Below are 24178 nucleotides of genomic sequence, written 5' to 3' on the forward strand. Positions count from 1 at the left end.
AGCCGGGAACTCCGGTGGCTGGACCTGAGCAACAACTCTCTCTCCTCGCTCCCTGCCGGAATCTTCCGCAGCCAGACCCAGCTGAGGTTCCTGGACCTGAGCCGGAACAACCTCTCCCTGCTCCCCGGGACCGTGTTCCACCCGGCGACGGCCCTAGGGACGCTCCGCCTATCCCACAACCCCTTGCTCTCCGAGCTGGACTCGCTGCTGTTCAGAGGCCTGGCGGAGCTCCGGAGCCTGGACCTCAGCCACTGCGGGCTGCCCGCTCTTGGGGTGCAGGTGCTGGCTGGGCTGGAAGAGCTGGAGAGCCTGCGTTTGGAAGGGAACCCCTGGAGGTGTGGCTGCGGGATTGAGCCCCTGGTGGAGTGGGTGCGGAGACACGTTCAGAGGTGCAGCGCGGGTGAGTGCGGCACCCCCCCCCCCCCACAGGGCATTTTCTTCGTGTCTGTCTGTCTGTCTGTCTTTGTGTCTGTCTGTGTGTCACTCTTTCATTTTCACAACTTTCTAGAGAAGCGCTCATCTGATTGTGATGAAACTCACTGTTAACATTCGATCGCTCAACTTTTTGAGAGAATCAGATTGTCATGAAACTATCTCCCCATAACTCTCTCCTCTCTCCTCTCTCCTCTCTCCTCTCTCTCTCCTCTCTCTCTCTCTCCTCTCTCTCTCTCTCTCTCCTCCTCCCTCTCCAGACTCTGATCTGTTCCCGGTGGAGTGCAGGGCACCCCAAGAGATGGAGGGGGTCCCCGTGTTCTCGTTGACGGAGGAGAGTTTCCAGTCCTGCCGCTTCTCCCTCTCTCTGGACGACTACCTCTTCATCGCCTTTGTGGGCTTCCTCGTCTCCATCGCTTCCGTGGCAACGAACTTCTTGCTCGGAATCACAGCGAACTGCTGCCATCGCTGGAGCAAGGCATCACAGGAAGAGGATATATAGAGAGGAGAGGAAATAGAGGAGAGAGGAGAGAGGAGAGGAGGAAAGAGGGAGAGGGGAGAGGAGAGAGAGAGAAAGAGGAGAGGAGGTTAGAGAGAGAGAGAGAGAGGAGAGGAGATAGGAGAGGAGAGAGAGGAGAGAGGAGAAAGCTGGAGTAAAAGAGAAAGAAACGGTTTTGGGAAACATCGCCCCCCTGTCTCACGCTGGCACAATGAGGAACTGCAGCGTCTAACAATAAAAATAACTCATGACATGTTGGAGTGCACTGAGGAGACAGAGGGAAGGAGACGCTTCTTCACACAGAGAGAGGGGAGAGGGTGTGGAATGGGTTGCCAGCGGTCAACGGTTTGGAACGGGTTTGCCAACGGTCCCCAGGGTTCCGTGCCACGACCTACGACTTAGAATCCCTAGGAAAACTCTTTTGAGAACTGCCTCAAGACTCCGTCGACGAGTCTTGGCCCTGGTCGCTGCTGCCAGACTTCCCTGCGCTGACGGCTAGGGACTCCTCTTGAATAAGACAAGAACTATGACTTCATCGAACTACTGATGATACCTTGATGATGTCTATTAATGATGACAGGCAATTACTACTAATAATATTATTATTAATAATATCTTTATATTAGACATATAATCTGTATACATTTTTCAGTACATATACAAAATCTCGGTTCGTATTATTATTATTATTATTATTATTATTATTATTATTATTATTATTATTATTATTATGTGTAACACATTTTTTTTTTTTTTTTTTTTTGGTGTTCCTGGGGAGTAAGTGTTATTTCCTAATTGCTTATGCCTCAAAAGAGTAAATTTACAGTATAATCGTAATTCTCGAAAAACTACTCGCTTCTAAATCTTTTGTAGTCATCTTTGTATTACTTTAGTATAAATACATGTTAATTTTGATTCTTATGTTGTTTTTTTCTGACTTTATGTAAACGAAAAGACACACATTTGCCTGTTTTCTCATTGGAAATAGTGATATTTTGAACTATCACTGACCTGGTCACAAAAGCAAAGTTTGTGGAGAATAATAACCATTTTCTATACTTTTGAGGCATAAGCAATTAGGAAATAACACTTACTACCCAGGAACAAAAATTGTGTTACAGAGTGTTATCACCGTCCAATAAATGTCGCGCCTGTTTTAGAAATATACTGTGAGCAAAACAGCGCCTCCTAATCTCATTCAGGCGCGATGAGGAACTGCATCTCCTAACCCCTTTCCCCTCACTGGAGAGGAACTTGAACTGCGGTGCTGGGAATCAAAATCTGGAACTGGACTTAATTTTACATGGAACTGGAGTTTGGACTGGGTTATACTGGTGAGATTTTGAAATGTTTTTTTTTTTTTTTTCGTTAAGTGAATGGAAAACTACAAAGCGCTGGGTGTGTGATTCAATATGTTAACAAGGGAACATTATTCAGCAGCTTTCACTGGACTCTATGAAGCTGAGGGAGTTCATTCTATATAGAGGGGGTGCAATTCAATATGTTAACAAGGGAACATTATTCAGCAGCTTTCACTGGACTCTATGAAGCTGAGGGAGTTCATTCTATATAGAGGGGGTGCAATTCAATATGAGAACAAGGGAACATTATTCAGCAGCTTTCACTGGACTCTATGAAGCTGAGGGAGTTCATTCTATATAGAGGGGGTGGAATTCAATATGTTAACAAGGGAACATTATTCAGCAGCTTTCACTGGACTCTATGAAGCTGAGGGAGTTCATTCTATATAGAGGGGGTGCAATTCAATATGAGAACAAGGGAACATTATTCAGCAGCTTTCACTGGACTCTATGAAGCTGAGGGAGTTCATTCTATATAGAGGGGGTGCAATTCAATATGTTAACAAGGGAACATTATTCAGCAGCTTTCACTGGACTCTATGAAGCTGAGGGAGTTCATTCTATATAGAGGGGGTGCAATTCAATATGAGAACAAGGGAACATTATTCAGCAGCTTTCACTGGACTCTGTGAAGCTGTATTACATTGTTTTTGCAGTAACTGTATTGTGAATCAGTACAGCCCTGGCTAGGACTACAGCTCCCAGCATGCCTCTGCCCCCCGCGGCGATGGCGAGGGATGCTGGGAGCCGTAGTTCTTTAACTGTAACGGGCTGGGCTGGGCTGGGCTGTAGACAGGAGGAACACGGGCTAGCTCGGCCAGTATCGTATCGTAACTCTGTCTGAAGAGAGCCGAGGCAGGGCTGTCGGAGTTGAAAGACCAGACTGTCGCGTAATTGCGCAAGGCTGTCTGGATGTTAGGATTCCCCAGACAAGCCCAAAGCCATGTAAAACATATTGCAACGTGCACGGGGGAAGGCAGCAAGCCCCATATATGCTTCTTGCAAAGCTGCGGCTCTTTTGCACAGCGGTATCGGCAGCTATGCTGCAGTGCGGGAGGTCCCGGGTTCACACCCGGCCCCATCCGCCTGTGTGTGCGGATCGCTGCCTGCCCTGCGGGAAACCGCTAGAATATGTTAAAAAAAATGATCAGGAGGGACACAAAAACTCAGAAACCAGAAAAACGAGTGAAGGAAAAAAATAAACAGACCCAGCGGGGGGAAGGGGAAGGGGAAGGGGGTGAAAGGAAAAAAATATCGAAATGAAATTGAAAAATCGCTAAGAGAAATATCTCAAAATGTGTGTAGCTGTTAAACGAAACACGTGTTTTTTTTTTTTTTATTTTTTTTTAATTTATTAATAATTGTCTTTTTTTATATATTAATTATATTAATAAAAAACCATGATGTTTGTGCACGCTTTTCAGCCATCTCATTAAATTGCGGGAAAAAAATTTATTATAACAAAAATAAATTTTTTTTTTTTATATATATATATATATATCTGCAGTGTACAAAATTGAAGGCATGTGAAAGAAAAATGTTTTTTTTTTTTAATTTACACAAAAGGTTTAAGATTTTAAAAAGCTCCTCTTCAGCTGAAACATCCTGAAAAGAAAATAAATATGTTATAAAATATTTTAAACCTTTTGTGTACATTTCAAAAAACCTTTCTTTCTTATAGACAGATAGATAGATAGATAGATAAAGATAGAAAGATATAGACATAGATAAAGAGACAGATAACTAGATAGACAGATAGAGAGTGATAGATAGAGAGAGTGATAGCTAGAGAGATAGAAAGATAGATAGATAGATAGATAAAGATAGAGATATAGACATAGAGAGATAGATAGATAGAGTGATAGAGAGATATAGACAGATAGAGAGAGACAGACAGATAAATAGACATAAAGAGTGATAGATAGAGTGATAAAGAGTGATAAATACAGACAGATAGAGAGAGTGATAGACAGATACAGACAGATAGATAGATAGATAGATAGAGTATATAGACATAGAGAGATAGATAGATACAGACAAATAGATAAAGATAGAGAGATATAGACATAGAGAGACAGACAGATACATAGATAGACATAAAGAGAGTGGTAGATAGAGTGATAGATAGAGTGATAGAGAGGTACAGACAGATAGATAGATAGATAGATAGATATGAAACCAGAGAAAGATTGTAATTTGTGTTAACCTCATTCCATTATTATTATTATTATTATTATTATTATTATTATTTTATTGTTGTTGTTGTTACAACAACAACAACAATAACAATAATTTCGCGTTCTTTCTTTCTCCAGTCAGCCCTCGTTTAAAATAAGATTTAAATTTGACCCATTTCGGACAATTACATGCCAACAAAACGCATATAACCGAAAAACTATTTTAACTTTTATAAATAAAGTTAGATTTGAAAAAAAATAAAAAATAAAACTAAAACAAGACGGTAAAATAGCCATCTTTAATTTGGGCAAAAAAAAATTAACTCCGCGTGAAATAGCCATTGCGGTTAAGGGCATCTTTTGGGACGGTTTTACCTCAAAGCGCGTAAAACAGTCATTTTAATTCGAGGCAGCTTGCTTTTATCAACTGCTTCTGTTTTTAAATTTCGAAACGAAACCCGTTTAAAAGCTAATATCCGCCCTCTTTTCGCCCAAACGTTTCGGTGGAAGTTAAGGGCAAGGCGAAGCTGCACAGGGCGCCATCTTAACGAGTGGCAGCGGGAGCGAGTCGGTCGCTCTGTCTGAAGAGGTGAGTCCGACTTGCAAAATAATTTGAATTTCTCCTTTTTAGAAACTAAAAGGATCGACGCAGCTAAAGCCCAGCGTTAGTTACAAAAATACGAACGCCCTTAAGTTCAGCTAGCGAGTGCGTGTCGTTTTAATTCGTTTGACAAAGAGAAAATGTAAATATATATATATATATATATAGATAGATAGATAGATAGATAGTCGAGGGACCGATCGAGTCGATGTCATACACAGCGAGCATCATAATAATAATAATAATAATAATAATAATAATAATAATAATAATGTCGATCTCGTTTTAAAATATAAATACGTAATTGCAACTTATTTTATATGTATGTATTTTTCTTGTGGGGTTAATCCTAGAACGTTACAGTGTCGTTTTTTTTTTTTTTTTTTTTAAATAAATAAATAAAATGTCATGTTGCCGAACCGTTTCTTTACAAAGTTTAAAAAAAGAAAAAAAACACGTGTAGTTTCCACATCCTGCCGCACGATGGCAGTATCACCCTAGAAATGAAATGTCATCTTAAAAAACAAAATCTATCTATCTGTGTATCTATCTATCTATCTATCTATCTATCTATCTATCTATCTATATATTTTATTAGATGGTCAGCGCTCCTGTGAAGGGATGGGCCAGTGATCCTGTTAATAAAGCTAATAAGAGGTGAGAGAATGGATTTTAAAGATGGTCAGCGCTCCTTCAAAGGGAGGGGCCAGTGATCCTGTTAATAAAGCTAATAAGAGGTGAGAGAATGGATTTTAAAGATGGTCAGCGCTCCTTTAAAGGGAGGGGTCAGTGATCCTGTTAATAAAGCTAATAAGAGGTGAGAGAATGGATTTTAAAGATGGTCAGCGCTCCTTTAAAGGGAGGGGCCAGTGATCCTGTTAATAAAGCTAATAAGAGGTGAGAGAATGGATTTTAAAGATGGTCAGCGCTCCTGTAAAGGGAGGGGTCAGTGATCCTGTTAATAAAGCTAATAAGAGGTGAGAGAATGGATTTTAAAGATGGTCAGCGCTCCTTTAAAGGGAGGGGTCAGTGATCCTGTTAATAAAGCTAATAAGAGGTGAGAGAATGGATTTTAAAGATGGTCAGCGCTCCTTTAAAGGGAGGGGCCAGTGATCCTGTTAATAAAGCTAATAAGAGGTGAGAGAATGGATTTTAAAGATGGTCAGCGCTCCTTTAAAGGGAGGGGCCAGTGATCCTGTTAATAAAGCTAATAAGAGGTGAGAGAATGGATTTTAAAGATGGTCAGCGCTCCTGTAAAGGGAGGGGCCAGTGATCCTGTTAATAAAGCTAATAAGAGGTGAGAGAATGGATTTTAAAGATGGTCAGCGCTCCTTTAAAGGGAGGGGCCAGTGATCCTGTTAATAAAGCTAATAAGAGGTGAGAGAATGGATTTTAAAGATGGTCAGCGCTCCTTTAAAGGGAGGGGTCAGTGATCCTGTTAATAAAGCTAATAAGAGGTGAGAGAATGGATTTTAAAGATGGTCAGCGCTCCTGTAAAGGGAGGGGCCAGTGATCCTGTTAATAAAGCTAATAAGAGGTGAGAGAATGGATTTTAAAGATGGTCAGCGCTCCTGTAAAGGGAGGGGCCAGTGATCCTGTTAATAAAGCTAATAAGAAGTGAGAGAATGGATTTTAAAGATGGGCAGCGCTCCTGTAAAGGGAGGGGCCAGTGATCCTGTTAATAAAGCTAATAAGAGGTGAGAGAATGGATTTTAACGTTATTCTGAATTGCAGGATGCTCGGGGCTGCCCGTGTTCTGCCTGTTTCTCGGTCCTGCAGCCAGGCATGGCTTCTAAGGACCCAAAGCTTTCCACTCTATTCCAAGGACCCCAGTGGGGCTGCCCTCTCTCAGTGCCTGTCTGAAATAAGACCGCCGAAGGACCCCAAAGGTGACCTGGATAACTGCCAGAGTTTTAAGAAACGCCTGTCTCGAGGATGGTGCGAGGACCCCTGTGGGGCTGCCCTGTGGAACTGCCTGTCTCGAAGGAGATACAGCAGTGGAACTATGGTTTTAAAGGACCCCAGCTGGGCTGCCCTGAAAGACTGCCTGTCTCCGGAGAATGAGGCGCGATGCAGGCGGGAGCTGGCTAGCAACGGGGTCCTTTATACTGGGGGCAGGACTGTGAGGACTGGCAGTGGTACTGGGAGCTCTGGCAGTGGTACTGGGAGCTCTGGGAGAGAGACTGGGAGCTCTGGGCTGCGGGCTGCAGTTCTGGTCTCTCTGTGTACAGTGGGGGGTCAGCCAGCCTTCCTCCTCACCCTGAGATCCAGCAAACTCACAGGGAGACACAAGGGAGACGTGAGGTGAGAGAGGAAGAGTGTGTGTGTGTGTCTGAGAGAGAGAGTGTGTGTGTGTGTGTGTGTGTCTTAGTGTCTCTATATTATTAGTGTGTCTCTATATTATTTCATTGACTCCCCCCCTCCCCTTCCGTTCTGCGTTTCAGCTTCGCAGGGGGGAAGGCGGACCCAGTGGACCGTGATGTCATTGAGACCGCGCTGCGGGAGGCGAGAGAGGAGCTGGGCGTGCGAGTGAGAGAGAGGACAGTGTGGGGGCTCATGAGACCCCTGAGAGACTGGGTGAGAGAGAGAGAGAGAGAGAGGACAGCTTAGCTAGAAGTAACTTTCTTGTGAGCTGAACTTTTATTGCTGTTTTTGACTCTGTGTCTCTGTCTTTCTGAGTCTCTCTCCTCTCTCTCTCTCTCTCTCTTTCTCTCTGTTTTTTTCCTCTCTCTGCAGTCCGGGATGGTCATCGCTCCTGTAATAGCAAACCTCGGCCCCTTGGAGGCGCTGCCTCTCAACCCCAACCCAGACGAGGTCAGTGGATATGGGGCCCCCCAGGGTAGGGGTAGGGGGGTGTCTGTCTGTGTTTTTAATATTTCAGTCTCTTAATCACCTGCAGTAACAGCAGACTAACACTAGGAGGAGACAGTGTTCTGCTGTGTGACTCCTCTCTCCCTCTCCCCTCTCTCTCCCTGAGGGAATCCGTACTCGGTCCAGCCTCTCGTTATCTGGAGGGCCGGCAACCCCGCGGCTCTCGGACCCGCTTCCCTAAGTTCGGGTATTGTCTCCTCTCTTCTCTCTCGGTAAGTGAGAGCGAGAGGAGTGGAGTCTACGTAGCTGCAGTGTCTTCCCGATGTGTTTGAAGTCTCTTGATCCAGTTCCGTCGTCGCGATACCAATGTGCGAGTGGGCATAAGGGCGTCCCCCTTCGGTTCCACACAGACCCCGCTTCGCATTGTGGGCTACACAAACTTCAGAGTGGGCAGTCGCTATGGTTACAGCTTCCCGTATTCCCGCGGGGGAAGCACCGTGTCTGGGGGATCACTGCGGTCGCGATGCAGCAAGCACTGGACATCGTAGCCCCCTCGAAAAAGAGGAAGAGACTCCAAGAGTCCAGACACACAGTTTAATAAATAAAACCTCAGCAAAGTGTAATAAAGCATAGGGAAGCATTGTAAAGCACAGAGAGGTCTGCTAAAGCACAGGGAAGCATTGTAAAGCACAGAGAGGTCTGGTAAAGCACAGGGAAGCATTGTAAAGCACAGAGAGGTCTGGTAAAGCATAGGGAAGAATTGTAAAGCATATTAAAAACAAACATATCAATATATATTATATAAACATTTTTATTGTTAAATAACTATATATATAATTAAAATAAATACATTTTTTGAATACCGTGATTTTAACTTGTCAGTCCTAAATTATTTTACACAGACAGACATATTTGGAAACACAGACCCTGATATTGATGAGATCCAGCCCTCTGAAATGTCTTTATAATATACAGCACTAGACCCTGATATTGATGAGATCCAGCCCTCTGAAATGTCTTTATAATATACAGCGCTAGACCCTGATATTGATGAGACACAGCCCTCTGAAATGTCTTTATAATATACAGCACTAGACCCTGATATTGATGAGATCCAGCCCTCTGAAATGTCTTTATAATATACAGCACTAGACCCTGATATTGATGAGATCCAGCCCTCTGAAATGTCTTTATAATATACAGCGCTAGACCCTGATATTGATGAGATCCAGCCCTCTGAAATGTCTTTATAATATACAGCACTAGACCCTGATATTGATGAGATCCAGCCCTCTGAAATGTCTTTATAATATACAGCACTAGACCCTGATATTGATGAGATCCAGCCCTCTGAAATGTCTTTATAATATACAGCACTAGACCCTGATATTGATGAGATCCAGCCCTCTGAAATGTCTTTATAATATACAGCACTAGACCCTGATATTGATGAGATCCAGCCCTCTGAAATGTCTTTATAATATACAGCACTAGACCCTGATATTGATGAGACACAGCCCTCTGAAATGTCTTTATAATATACAGCACTAGACCCTGATATTGATGAGATCCAGCCCTCTGAAATGTCTTTATAATATACAGCACTAGACCCTGATATTGATGAGATCCAGCCCTCTGAAATGTCTTTATAATATACAGCGCTAGACCCTGATATTGATGAGATCCAGCCCTCTGAAATGTCTTTATAATATACAGCACTAGACCCTGATATTGATGAGATCCAGCCCTCTGAAATGTCTTTATAATATACAGCACTAGACCCTGATATTGATGAGATCCAGCCCTCTGAAATGTCTTTATAATATACAGCGCTAGACCCTGATATTGATGAGACACAGCCCTCTGAAATGTCTTTATAATATACAGCACTAGACCCTGATATTGATGAGATCCAGCCCTCTGAAATGTCTTTATAATATACAGCACTAGACCCTGATATTGATGAGACACAGCCCTCTGAAATGTCTTTATAATATACAGCACTAGACCCTGATATTGATGAGACACAGCCCTCTGAAATGTCTTTATAATATACAGCGCTAGACCCTGATATTGATGAGATCCAGCCCTCTGAAATGTCTTTATAATATACAGCACTAGACCCTGATATTGATGAGATCCAGCCCTCTGAAATGTCTTTATAATATACAGCACTAGACCCTGATATTGATGAGACACAGCCCTCTGAAATGTCTTTATAATATACAGCACTAGACCCTGATATTGATGAGATCCAGCCCTCTGAAATGTCTTTATAATATACAGCACTAGACCCTGATATTGATGAGATACAGCCCTCTGAAATGTCTTTATAATATACAGCGCTAGACCCTGATATTGATGAGATCCAGCCCTCTGAAATGTCTTTATAATATACAGCACTAGACCCTGATATTGATGAGATCCAGCCCTCTGAAATGTCTTTATAATATACAGCACTAGACCCTGATATTGATGAGATCCAGCCCTCTGAAATGTCTTTATAATATACAGCACTAGACCCTGATATTGATGAGATACAGCCCTCTGAAATGTCTTTATAATATACAGCACTAGACCCTGATATTGATGAGACACAGCCCTCTGAAATGTCTTTATAATATACAGCACTAGACCCTGATATTGATGAGATCCAGCCCTCTGAAATGTCTTTATAATATACAGCACTAGACCCTGATATTGATGAGACACAGCCCTCTGAAATGTCTTTATAATATACAGCACTAGACCCTGATATTGATGAGATCCAGCCCTCTGAAATGTCTTTATAATATACAGCACTAGACCCTGATATTGATGAGACACAGCCCTCTGAAATGTCTTTATAATATACAGCACTAGACCCTGATATTGATGAGATCCAGCCCTCTGAAATGTCTTTATAATACACAGCACTAGACCCTGATATTGATGAGAAACAGCCCTCTGAAATGTCTTTATAATATACAGCACTAGACCCTGATATTGATGAGATCCAGCCCTCTGAAATGTCTTTATAATATACAGCACTAGACCCTGATATTGATGAGACCCAGCCCTCTGAAATGTCTTTATAATATACAGCACTAGACCCTGATATTGATGAGACCCAGCCCTCTGAAATGTCTTTATAATATACAGCACTAGACCCTGATATTGATGAGACACAGCCCTCTGAAATGTCTTTATAATATACAGCACTAGACCCTGATATTGATGAGACCCAGCCCTCTGAAATGTCTTTATAATATACAGCACTAGACCCTGATATTGATGAGACCCAGCCCTCTGAAATGTCTTTATAATATACAGCACTAGACCGTGATATTGATGAGACCCAGCCCTCTGAAATGTCTATAATATTCAGTCAAAACTGAGTCCAGCAGCCCAGCTGTCGTTTGGGGCTGTAGTGCCTTCATCAGCGTTATTGAATCTTGAGTTTTTGTAGAAATCAAAGTGTGAAACGACCTTCATAATAAATAATTCAGCATTTGCTGTGCTTTTAGAAAAACAGCATTTAATGAAAAAAAAATAAAAGCGATCCATCATTTTGAAAGAATCTGATTGCAAAGGTTTGCTTTACAAAATACAAATACACACACACACTCTGAGACACACACTGCTGCTTAGACAAGAGAAGGAGAGATACACACACACCCACACACTCTGAGACAGACACTGAGACACACAGACACTGACGCACACACACAGAGACACGCTGACAATAAATTCAGATAGATCAAAGAGGGATGAGAGAGGGATGACAGAGAGAAAGGGTTGAGTATATAGTGAGGGATGTATCTGACAGATTCTTTATGGATTTGTCCTTTTTTCTCTGGCTCAGACTGGAGAGATTCGTTTCTCTGAGCTGCTGAAGTCGTGTTAGAAGTTCAACTGACAAGCACAGCGCCTACACTGTCATTAATGCTGCAGAGAGACGGACAGACAGACACTACAATGGCAACGCAGGTAGACAGACAGCGAAAGTGCAGTAAAGCACAGAGAGGTCTGGTAAAGCACAGGGAAGCATTGTAAAGCACAGAGAGGTCTGGTAAAGTATAGGGAAGCATTGTAAAGCACAGAGAGGTCTGGTAAAGCATAGGGAAGCATTGTAAAGCACAGAGAGGTCTGGTAAAGCACAGGGAAGCATTGTAAAGCACAGAGAGGTCTGGTAAAGCACAGGGAAGCATTGTAAAGCACAGAGAGGTCTGGTAAAGCATATTAATGAAACAATATTCTAGATTATGATAAATAAAGCTGATAAGAGAAAAAGAGAATGAATTTTAAAGATGGCCAGCGCTCCTTCAAAGGGAGGGGCCAGTGATCCTGTTAATAAAGCTAATAAGAGGTGAGAGAATGGATTTTAAAGATGGTCAGCGCTCCTTTAAAGGGAGGGGCCAGTGATCCTGTTAATAAAGCTAATAAGAGGTGAGAGAATGGATTTTAAAGATGGTCAGCGCTCCTGTAAAGGGAGGGGCCAGTGATCCTGTTAATAAAGCTAATAAGAGGTGAGAGAATGGATTTTAAAGATGGTCAGTGCTCCTTTAAAGGGAGGGGCCAGTGATACTGTTAATAAAGCTAATAAGAGGTGAGAGAATGGATTTTAAAGATGGTCAGCGCTCCTTTAAAGGGAGGGGCCAGTGATCCTGTTAATAAAGCTAATAAGAGGTGAGAGAATGGATTTTAAAGATGGTCAGCGCTCCTTTAAAGGGAGGGGTCAGTGATCCTGTTAATAAAGCTAATAAGAGGTGAGAGAATGGATTTTAAAGATGGCCAGCGCTCCTTTAAAGGGAGGGGCCAGTGATCCTGTTAATAAAGCTAATAAGAGGTGAGAGAATGGATTTTAAAGATGGTCAGCGCTCCTTTAAAGGGAGGGGCCAGTGATCCTGTTAATAAAGCTAATAAGAGGTGAGAGAATGGATTTTAAAGATGGTCAGCGCTCCTTTAAAGGGAGGGGCCAGTGATCCTGTTAATAAAGCTAATAAGAGGTGAGAGAATGGATTTTAAAGATGGTCAGCGCTCCTTTAAAGGGAGGGGCCAGTGATCCTGTTAATAAAGCTAATAAGAGGTGAGAGAATGGATTTTAAAGATGGTCAGCGCTCCTGTAAAGGGAGGGGCCAGTGATCCTGTTAATAAAGCTAATAAGAGGTGAGAGAATGGATTTTAAAGATGGTCAGCGCTCCTTTAAAGGGAGGGGTCAGTGATCCTGTTAATAAAGCTAATAAGAGGTGAGAGAATGGATTTTAAAGATGGTCAGCGCTCCTGTAAAGGGAGGGGTCAGTGATCCTGTTAATAAAGCTAATAAGAGGTGAGAGAATGGATTTTAAAGATGGTCAGCGCTCCTGTAAAGGGAGGGGTCAGTGATCCTGTTAATAAAGCTAATAAGAGGTGAGAGAATGGATTTTAAAGATGGTCAGCGCTCCTTTAAAGGGAGGGGTCAGTGATCCTGTTAATAAAGCTAATAAGAGGTGAGAGAATGGATTTTAAAGATGGTCAGCGCTCCTTTAAAGGGAGGGGCCAGTGATCCTGTTAATAAAGCTAATAAGAGGTGAGAGAATGGATTTTAAAGATGGTCAGCGCTCCTTTAAAGGGAGGGGTCAGTGATCCTGTTAATAAAGCTAATAAGAGGTGAGAGAATGGATTTTAAAGATGGTCAGCGCTATATTGAAATGTATTCAGGCTTTCCTGTATTGTTGTATGGGTTTGGCTGGGATATTGACCCGTGTGTTTCCCGGCAGGGCTGTGTGGGAGATTGCAGTACCCTGGAAAGCTGATCCCAGTACAGGATGAATTATTCATGGTTTTCTGTGAAGCGCCAGTGCTTGTCGAGCGCTGACTGCAGAGAGAACAAGTCAGAGCCTCGAGAAATCAAAGCACAGCAGAAACCCACAACCTGAGAAACACACACACACACAACCAGAGAAACACACACACAACCAGAACGAGAGAAACTCCTCTCTCCCCTTCTCCCTCTCTCTCTCTCTCCTCTCCCCCCTCTCTCTCTCTCTCTCTCCTCTCCTCTCTCTCTCTGCTAATCTCTCTCTCTCTCTCTCTCTCCCGTCTCTATTATTGACGTGCAGGGCGGGCGACACGGGACACGACAAAATTAATCTGAATCTCGGACACCTCTCTCTCTCCAGTATATTATTATTCTGAAAGTCACGCCTGTGCTGTGCTGTTAATTAGACTATAGATGTGAAATGTGTGAGGGAGGGGGAGAGGAGGGAGAGAGGGAGTGAGTGAGGGAAGGGTGTGAGGGAGAAGGGACAACGGAGGAGGTTTGAGTGAGAGTGAGGGACAGTGAGTGAGTGAGGGAGTGTGTGAGGGAGAGAGGGAGTGAGGGAGGGTTTGAGGGAGGGAGGGAGTGAGATAGAGAGGGAGTGAGTGAGGGTGTGAGGGAGGGAGGGTGTGTATGTGACTCAGTGTGCTCCGACACACACAGATGTCACACACAGGGCACACACACGACGCCCGCCCGCGCGCCACCTCGCGAGGCCGGAGAGGCCGCGCGCCACCGAGCGACCGCATAGCTCCGCTCCGCCTCCGGGTCGCCCTCGGAGCGCCGCGCCCCACCTCGACCTCGCGCGGCTCTCCACGAGCGAGGTCGGCAAAGCCTCAACAACCACCTCGCTACCGGCGGAGAGCCTCGCGCCAGGTGGAGGATGGAGAATAGAGGAGAGAGGTGGAGAGATGGCGAATAGAGGAGAGAGGTGGAGAGATGGCGAATAGAGGAGAGGGGTGGAGAGATGGCGAATAGAGGAGAGGGGTGGAGAGATGGCGAATAGAGGAGAGAGGTGGAGAGATGGCGAATAGAGGAGAGAGGTGGAGAGATGGCGAATAGAGGAGAGAGGTGGAGAGATGGCGAATAGAGGAGAGAGGTGGAGAGATGGCGAATAGAGGAGAGGGGTGGAGAGATGGCGAATAGAGGAGAGGGGTGGAGAGATGGCGAATAGAGGAGAGGGGTGGAGAGATGGCGAATAGAGGAGAGGGGTGGAGAGATGGCGAATAGAGGAGAGGGGTGGAGAGATGGCGAATAGAGGAGAGGGGTGGAGAGATGGCGAATAGAGGAGAGAGGTGGAGAGATGGCGAATAGAGGTGAGAGGTGGAGAGATGGCGAATAGAGGTGGGGAGGTGGAGAGATGGCGAATAGAGGAGAGAGGTGGAGAGATGGCGAATAGAGGAGAGAGGTGGAGAGATGGCGAATAGAGGTGAGAGGTGGAGAGATGGCGAATAGAGGTGAGAGGTGGAGAGATGGCGAATAGAGGAGAGAGGTGGAGAGATGGCGAATAGAGGAGAGAGGTGGAGAGATGGCGAATAGAGGTGAGAGGTGGAGAGATGGCGAATAGAGGAGAGAGGTGGAGAGAGTGCGAGAGATGGCGAATAGAGGAGAGGGGTGGAGAGATGGCGAATAGAGGAGAGGGGTGGAGAGATGGCGAATAGAGGAGAGAGGTGGAGAGATAGCGAATAGAGGTGAGAGTGGAGAGATGGCGAATAGAGGAGAGAGGTGGAGAGATAGCGAATAGAGGAGAGAGGTGGAGAGATGGAGAATAGAGGAGAGAGGTGGAGAGATGGCGAATAGAGGAGAGAGGTGGAGAGATGGCGAATAGAGGAGAGAGGTGGAGAGATGGCGAATAGAGGTGAGGTGGAGAGATGGCGAATAGAGGAGAGAGGTGGAGAGATGGCGAATAGAGGAGAGAGGTGGAGAGATGGCGAATAGAGGTGAGAGGTGGAGAGATGGCGAATAGAGGAGAGAGGTGGAGAGATGGCGAATAGAGGAGAGAGGTGGAGAGATGGCGAATAGAGGAGAGAGGTGAAGAGATAGCGAATAGAGGAGAGAGGTGGAGAGATGGCGAATAGAGGAGAGAGGTGGAGAGATGGCGAATAGAGGAGAGACAATGAGATAATATTGGGTTAGGAGGCGGTTGGCCTTAATATTGAATACAGAGGTGACCTGAATTTTGAGTGAGTGAGTGAGTGAAAGAAAGAAAAAGAGAGAGGGAGAGAGAGAGGGAGAGTGAGTCAGAGAGAGAAGAGGAGAGGGAGAGAGAAGGAGAGAGAGAAAGAGAGAGAGAGGGAGAGAGAGAGGAGAGGGAGGGAGGGAGAGAGAGGAGAGGGAGGGAGAGAGAGAGGAGAGGGAGGGAGGGGAGAGAGAGCCGTATACTCCACAAAACAGACTCCAAGTGAACTCCTGCTCTCTCCTCGGTCCTTCGCTCCCTCCGCGGGCTCCTCAGGAGAGGGAGGGAGAGAGAGAGGAGAGGGAGGGGAGAGGGGAGGGAGAGAGAGAGGGGAGGAGGGAGGGAGGGAGTCGTCTTCTCTTTCCTCCTCACTCTCGAGCCCTCCCGCCTGCGCTCCTCTCTCTTACCTCTCTCGCTCTCCTCTCTCTCTATTCGTGGGGAGAGAGGAGAGGGAGAGGGTCCGCAGGGAGAGAAGAGGAGAGAGAGAAAGAGAGGCGGAGGGAGAGGAGAGAGAGATGGAGAGAGGAGAGAGGGCGACTCCCTACAGGGGAGAGAGAGGAGGAAAGAGGAGAGGGGAGAGTGGAGAGAGAGGGGGAGAGAGAGAGGGAGAGGGAGAGTGTGAAAGGGAGAGGGGGAGAGGGAGAGAGAGAGAGGGGTCTCGTCTCCGGGACGAGCTCACCGCGGCGGCGACTACTGTCGCGTCTCTCCGCTGCCTCCGTTCCAGGAGGGAAGAGGGGAGAGGGAGAGAGAGAGAGAGGAAAGGGAGAGAGGAGGGAGGGAGAGATGAGAGGAGAGGGAGAGGGGGGGAGGGAGAGAGGGAGAGAGAGAGAGGAGGGGAGAGAGAGGGAGAGAGGAGAGAGAGGAGAGAGAGAGAGAGAGGAGAGGGAGAGGGAGAGGAGATGAGAGAGAGAGCGCGAGGCGGAGGGAGGAGGAGGATGGCTGGTTTGGGTGTCACAATAGCGGCTGGCAGTAACACGAGAGACGCTTAGAGGGAGAGAGAGAGGGGAGAGGAGAGAGAGAGGAGAGAGGAGGGTACGTTTACACAGAAAGCCGATAACTTGAATTGATCAGAAAGAGAGCTGGCAGTAACACGAGAGACGCGCTCGCAACACGGTTTCTGATTCTGGCTGCTGGAATTTCCTCTTGAAGTTACACAGAAAGCCGATAACTTGAATTGATAAAGAAAACCGATTCGCCTTTATTGATGAGCACAGCCCGAGACAGAGAGAGAGATAAGGAGAGAGAGAGAGAGAGAGAGAGAGTAGAGACCGTACTCTCCTCTCTCGATTATATATAATCTCTCTCCTATTTCTCCTACTCTCTCTCCTCTCTTTCATTTAGACTTAATATATATCCGCGTACAGCAAAAAAAAAATTAAAAACTAGTGCCCAGGCGGCCTGTCGTTGTACGACTTTTTTGTAAGAGCTGCCGTATTTTAACAATTTTATTTTTAAGTCACGATAAATCTGTAAAATAAAAAGTTTTGTCTAATAGATAGTTATCATGTTTGCACGTTTCATTAAAAAACACAATACACATAATAATAATAATAATAATAATAATAATACTAATAATAATACTAAATCTGTCAACAAAAAAAAAAAGAAATGTTTGACATCTCCGTTTATAACAGCACGCACACGCACACGCACACGCCTGTATCTGTTTGCATTGTGTGTGATTCAGCGCACTGTTGCGATTTTAAAGGACGAGCCGTACTTGAGAAACACAGAGGCAGCGGGACCGGGGACCAGTCCATCCGTCCTTCGAGCCGCCGCTGCAAACAAGACCGCCGGACCGGACTGAGAGCGGCGAGAGAGGAGAGAGGGTCCGGTCCACCTGCCCGCCGGGCGCCGTCACCTGTGCGGGTACCCGGGGGCTCCACACACACAGTGAGTTTACATGTGAGTGTGAGTGTGAGTGTGTGAGTGTGTGTGTGTGTGAGTGTGTGTGTGGTGTGTGTGTGTGTGTGTGTGTGTGTGAGTGTGTGTGTGTGTGTGGGAGTGTGTGTGTGTGTGAGTGTGTGTGTGTGTGCATGAAGGCCGTTCATTTCACATCGTGTTACATGTAAGTTGCCAGTCGTGCACTCTGTCTGCTGTATCTGTCTACACACTTTCTGTTCTGTCTGTCCTGTCTTTCTGTGTCTGCTAATTGTCTAGCTGTCTTTCTGTGTATCTGTCACTGTGTTTGTCTTCTGTCTGAGTCAGTGTCTGTCTGTGTGTGTGTGTCTGTGTGTGTGTCTGTGTGTGTGTGTCTGGAATGAAGTGTCTCAAGTGTGTCTCTGGTGTGTGTTCCGGTGTCAGTGTCTCGTGTGTCTCTGTGTTTATGTGGCCCTGTGTTGTGTGTCCCTGGGTCCAGTGTCTCAGTGTGGTCCTGTTGGGGTGGGGGGGGGGTCAGTGTCTCTGTGGTTGTCTGGTCTCTGTGTGTGTGTGTCCCTGTGTCGGGGCCCTGTGTCAGTGTCTCAGTGTGTCTCTGTGTGTGTGTGTGTCTGTCTATCTGTCTTTCTGTGTCCTGTCTGTCTGTCTTTCTGTGTCTGTCTATCTGTCTAGCTGTCTTTCTGTGTATCTGTCTCTGTGTTTGTCTGTCTATGGTCTGAGTGTGTGTCTGTGTCAGTGTCTCAGTGTGTCTCTATGTCGTAAGTCACACAGAGACACAGCAGTCCTCGTGTGTCACAGTCATCCAGTGTCCCACGATACCACACACACACAGTGACACAGTCACGTGTCGTCCCTGAAGACATGTCACACACATGTGTCACACACCTTCAGGTTTGTGTCCCTGTGTCAGTGTCTCGGTGTGTCTCTGTGTCAGTGTCTCGTTGTGTCCCTGTGTCAGTGTCTCGGTGTGTCTCTGTGTGTGTGTGTGTCTGTGTGTGTCCCTGTGTCAGTGTCTCGGTGTGTCTCTGTGTCTGTGTCTCGTTGTGTCCCTGTGTCAGTGTCTCGTTGTGTGTGTGTCTCTGTGTGTGTGTGTCCCTGTGTCAGTGTCTCGTTGTGTCCCTGTGTCAGTGTCTCGGTGTGTCTCTGTGTGTGTGTCTCGTGTGTGTCCCTGTGTCAGACATAGCCCACAGGTCTACTGTCAGTGTCTCGTTGTGTCCCTGTGTCAGTGTCTCGTTGTGTCCCTGTGTGAGTGTCTCGTTGTGTCCTCTGTGTCCGTGTCTCGGTGTGTCTCTGTGTCAGTGTCTCGGTGTGTCCCTGTGTCAGTGTCTCGGTGTGTCCCTGTGTCAGTGTCTCGTTGTGTCCCTGTGTCAGTGTCTCGTTGTGTCCCTGTGTCAGTGTCTCGTTGTGTCCCTGTGTCAGTGTCTCGTTGTGTCCCTGTGTCAGTGTCTCGTTGTGTCCCTGTGTCAGTGTCTCGTTGTGTCCCTGTGTCAGTGTCTCGGTGTGTCCCTGTGTCAGTGTCTCGTTGTGTCCCTGTGTCAGTGTCTCGTTGTGTCCCTGTGTCAGTGTCTCGTTGTGTCCCTGTGTCAGTGTCTCGTTGTGTCCCTGTGTCAGTGTCTCGTTGTGTCCCTGTGTCAGTGTCTCGTTGTGTCCCTGTGTCAGTGTCTCGTGTGTGTCCCTGTGTCAGTGTCTCGTTGTGTCCCTGTGTCAGTGTCTCGTTGTGTCCCTGTTTCAGTGTCTCGTTGTGTCCCTGTGTCAGTGTCTCGTTGTGTCCCTGTGTCAGTGTCTCGTTGTGTCCCTGTGTCAGTGTCTCGTTGTGTCCCTGTGTCAGTGTCTCGTTGTGTCCCTGTGTCAGTGTCTCGTTGTGTCCCTGTGTCAGTGTCTCGTTGTGTCCCTGTGTCAGTGTCTCGTTGTGTCCCTGTGTCAGTGTCTCGTTGTGTCCCTGTGTCAGTGTCTCGTTGTGTCCCTGTTTCAGTGTCTCGTTGTGTCCCTGTGTCAGTGTCTCGTTGTGTCCCTGTGTCAGTGTCTCGTTGTGTCTCTGTGTTTCACTGTTTCCTCAGGGCAGCACAAACCAGCAGGGTCTAAATTGTTATTTTTTTTTAATCAGTAATGACACAATAATGATGACAAGGATCCCGTCGTGTTTTGTCGTCACCAGCTTTTAACAAAATATTTTGTTTTTTTTGTTTTTTTCTCTCCTCGCTCTCTCTCTCTCTCTCTCTCTCTCTCTCTCTTCTCTCTCTCTCTCTTTCTCTCCTCTCCCCCCTCTCCCTCTCTTTTTGAGGGGGGGGGTGGATGGGAGGGGGTAAATTAATTCTCTTGATGACACTGGGTTACATTTCACTGCTAGAACTTCTGAAACTAAACCACTATGGAATTCACTTTCCATTTCAAATCGCTTTTGAGTCTGTGTCCACAGTTTTGTAGATAGTCTCAAGAAAATTTATCTCTATATATAATATAGAGAGAGAGAGGGGGAGAAGAGAGAGGAGAGAGAGAGAGCAAGGGAGAGAGAGAGGGGAGAGGGAGAGGGAGAGAGGAGAGAGAGAGAGAGGAGAGAGAGAGGGGGAGAGAGAGAGGTAGAGGGGAGAGGGACAGAGAGGGGAGAGAGAGAGGAGAGAGGGGAGAGAGAGAGAGAGGGGGAGAAGAGAGAGGGAGAGAAGAGGGATGAGCGAGAGTGAGAGAGAGGGAGAGAGAGAGTGAGAGAGAGGGAGAGAGGGAGAGAGAAAGAGAGAGACAGGGAGAGAGAGAGAGAGAGAGGAGAGAGAGAGGGAGATTAAGAGAGAGAGAGATGGAGAGGGAGAGTGAGGGAGGGGGAGAGAGGGAGAGGTGAGAGAGAGAGAGAGAGAGAGAGAGAGAGAGAGGGAGATAGAGCGAGAGAGAGAGGGGGAGAGTGAGAGAGAGAGAGAGAGAGGGGGAGAGGAGAGAGAGAGAGATCCGGGAGAGGGAGAGAGAGGCTCCCCCTCTGAGACAGACGGGCAAGAGAGAACGTGGGCCAGCGGTACTTCTGCGGACTGACAAGATCAATATTCAAGAGCACATGGCGATTAACGTCTGCCCAGGTCCCATCCGACCGATCAAGCAGATCTCCGACTATTTCCCGCGTTTCCACGACTACCCAGCGGCCATCGTGGCAAAGAAACACGACGAGCCCAAACCAGCGGCCGTGCTGCCCGGCAACGCTCCCCCGAGCTCCGAGAGAGAGGGGCAGGGGGGGGAGGAGGAGCGGGGGGGGGAGAGGAGAGGAGAGAGGGGGAGGGAGAGAGAGGAGGAGTGAGGAGGGGGAGGAGGAGAGGAAGACGGGCGCGGATGTCAGCCAGCCCGCCTCTGAAGGGGAACACGATGCCTACGATTCTGACGATGCAAGTGAGTATTGGCTTTCATATTTGTTTTGGGAGAAAAACTGGAGTTTTTTGTCAGGGGACCCTGGTTGGGTCCTCTGTCCCTGTCTCTTGTGGGACAGGGCTAGTGTCTGTCTCCCAGCGGGACTAACGGTCTTGAGGACAAGTCTTGAGGTGTTATTGTTAAGAAGGTGTGATTGTCAAGGTTGATTTTCCCCTAAGCTAGTCTGACTCCCTAGGGCTATCGATGATCTCAAAGACAAAGAGGGACTGTGGGAGGGAGGGGGCTGGCTCTAGTGTTACAGAGTTTTCTGTCTTTCCCTAGGGAGGGACTGGGAGGGAGGCTGGCTCTAGGGGTTAGAGCTGAGAGGGACTGGGGGACTGGGAGGGAGGGAGTGGTTAAAGGAGGGGCTGTGGAATATCTCCAGAGGCTCGGCTCCTCCCCTTACCCTCCCTCCCCGCCCTCCGACCGAAGCACCAATCTCTACTCCTCCCTGACCCTGGGAGGGAGGAGGGAGGAGGCGAGCTGCTAGTGGTTAAGCTCGTAGCCGGGCCTACCCTCCCTTGAAGCAGTGCTGGCTCTAGTGGTTAGAGCTGAGGAACTGGGATCGAGAGTAGGAGGGATGGCTAGGGAGGGAGTGTGGTCTAGTGTTTAGAGCTGAGAGACTGGGAGATGGGAGGGACGGGGAGGGAGGGAGGCAGTGTGGCTCTAGTGGTTAGGAGCTGATTGACTGGGAGGGAGGGAGGCTGGCTCTAGTGGGTGGAGCTGAGGAGGGACTGGGAGGGAGGAGAGACCTCCCTGGGATACCCCCAATCCCCCTTCGACCTGCCCCCGAGGGACCACGAGATGGAGGGAGGCAGGTGAGAGAGAGAGTGATCCTCTTCTCCTTCGACAGGGAGGGAGGGATAGACGAGCGGGATACCCTTCACGCTCTCATCAAGACCTTCAAACCTCTCACATTTTGTCCATTCCCAAGCTGAGAGCTGTTGACTCATCGATAAACCGCTCAGGCCCTCATTAACACTCCGTCACCACCACCCCCCTACGCAGACCTGTCAATATCACAGCGATGGGGCAGCAGGGTCACTGACAGGCAGGGGAGTGAGAGACAGAGGAGAGACAGAGGAGAGGAGAGACAGAGGAGAGGAGAGACAGAGGAGAGTTTCATGTTAGCTTTGTTCCATCTTTTCGTCCCTTGATCTTCTTGACTTTCGACTTGGTACCCGTCTTCCTATTTTGGCATGTTTGGGGCGGAGTATAGGTGGGGTCCCACGAGACTCCCCTCTCTCTCTCTCTCTCTCTCTCCTCTCTCTCTTCTCTCTCTCTCTCTCTCTCCTCTCTCCTCTCTCACTCTCTCATTCTAGAAGCAGAAGGTGGAGAGAACCCCTTACGACCTTTAATCAGAAACAAAACTGGTCTTTTCGTTGTTGCGAGCCGTGACGTCGTAGGTGTTTCGGTTTCCAGCACAAAGCCAAGGTGTGTGAGTGTGTGTGTCAGAGAGTGTGTGTGAGTGTGAGTGTGTGTGTCAGAGTGCACACACAATACACACACTTCCAGACACAGAGTCTGTGGTGTGTGTGTGTGTGAGTTGTCAAGTGTGTCTCCCACAGCACACACACACACTCATACACACAGTCCTCACACACACTCAGCCACAGTTCACAACACAGTCTCACACACACTCAGATACACAGTGTCGGTGTGTGTGTGTGTGTGAGTTTGTGTGTGAGTGTGTGTGTGAGTGTGTGTGTGTGTGTGTGTGTGTGTGTGTGTGTGGTGTAGAATGTGGTGTCAGAGTGTGTGTGTGTGTGTGGTGTGTGTTTGACAGTCTGTCACTCAGACAACACAGTGCACCACAGTCTCACACAACCTCAGACACACAGTCTCAACTCACCTCCTCTTTGTGTGTGGGTTGTGTGTGTGTGTGTCTGAAGAACTCTCTCTCCTCTATCTCTCTCTCTCCTCAAGCCGATTGACTCCCAGAGTTTCGGCAGACCTGATGTTACTTAACCGTTCTGGGTATGCAATTTGTACCGTAGATAATGGACCTCGCATCGTTCCACTCCTGGAGAGAGGGGGGAGGAGAGGGGAGAGGGAGAGGAGAGGAGGAGGAGGAGGGAGGGAGGGAGGGCTGGCTCTAGTGGTTAGAGCTGAGGAAGGGACTGGGGAGGAGGGAGGGAGGGAGGCCTGGCTCTATTGGTTAGAGGTGAGGAGGGACTGTGACGGAGGGAGTGAGGCTGGCTCTAGTGGGTTAGAGGTGATGCAGTATACTGGGGAGGGACGGGAGGGAAGCTGCTCTAGTCGTTAGAGCTCTGAAGGGAACTGGTAGGGACAAGAGGGCAAGGCTGGCTCTATTTGTTTAGAGCTGAGGAGGGTACTTGGGAGGGAGGAGGGGAGGCTGCACTAAGTGTTAGGCCTGAGGAGGGACTGGGGGAAGGGAGGGAGGGGGGTGGCTCCTATTGGTTATTAGCAATCAGAATCCTACTGGGAGGGAGGCTGGCCGTTTTAATTTGATGTCACGTCTCCTCTTTATCTCTCTCTCCTGCTTCCTCGTTCCCTCGTTCTTCCAGAAGCAGTAACGTGTTCAGGTGTAACACTAGCTGAGGAGAGACTGGGAGGGAGGGAGGGAGGCTGGCTCTATTGGTCAGACCATGAGAAGAGAGAGAGAGAGGAGAGGACGAGGGAGAGAGAGAGGAGATAAAGAGGTTAGAGCTGAGAGAGACTGGGAGGAGAGAGAACAGAGAGTGGGGAGAGTAGCAGGTAGGGGAGGGAGCAGTGTGGCTCTAGTGGTTAGAGCTGAGGAGGGACAGGGAGGGAGGGATCTCCCCCCCCCCCTCCCCCCTCTCTCATCATTGTCTTCATTGAAGGCGAAGTACGAGAGAGGCTGAGGGGGCACAGTGGAGGGAAGGAGGGAGGCTGGCTCTAGTGGTTAGAGCTCAGACAGGGACTGTGAAGTGACTGGGAGGGAAGCATGGTACGAGAGAGAGAGCTGAGAAGGGCCCGTAAAGCATAGTGAGCTTGTAGAATGCACAGAAGGTCCTAGCCTCCTCCCTAGCCGAGATCACGCCAGCTCGAACTCTTCCCTTCTGGTAAAACATATGGAAGCATTGTAAAGTACAGAGAGG

The 24178-nt window shown here is 47.4% G+C and overlaps 2 protein-coding genes across 2 annotated transcripts in view; both read left to right on the forward strand.

The window, feature by feature from the left end:
• LOC121307222 (leucine-rich repeat-containing protein 55-like) overlaps positions 1-997 on the forward strand; it is a 1162-nt gene extending 165 nt beyond the window's left edge. The window contains exons 1-2 of the mRNA XM_041239360.1: positions 1-400; positions 693-997. The exon at positions 1-400 is cut by the window's left edge and continues 165 nt beyond it. Of these exons, the coding sequence (XP_041095294.1) occupies positions 1-400; positions 693-934 (642 nt within the window). The 3' untranslated portion in view covers positions 935-997. The remainder of the gene's footprint in view (positions 401-692) is intronic.
• A 3651-nt stretch (positions 998-4648) lies between these two features.
• Positions 4649-20217, forward strand: LOC121307192. Its single transcript, XM_041239334.1, has 6 exons — positions 4649-5058; positions 6805-7374; positions 7515-7647; positions 7807-7884; positions 17545-17729; positions 19996-20217. The coding sequence occupies exons 2-5, from the start codon at positions 6806-6808 to the stop codon at positions 17641-17643; spliced, it is 879 nt and encodes a 292-aa protein (XP_041095268.1). The 5' UTR covers positions 4649-5058; position 6805; the 3' UTR covers positions 17644-17729; positions 19996-20217.
• The last annotated feature ends 3961 nt before the right edge of the window (positions 20218-24178 follow it).

The sequence above is a fragment of the Polyodon spathula genome, chromosome 54 (genome assembly GCF_017654505.1).
Source record: "Polyodon spathula isolate WHYD16114869_AA chromosome 54, ASM1765450v1, whole genome shotgun sequence".
Taxonomy (NCBI): Eukaryota; Metazoa; Chordata; class Actinopteri; order Acipenseriformes; family Polyodontidae; genus Polyodon; species Polyodon spathula.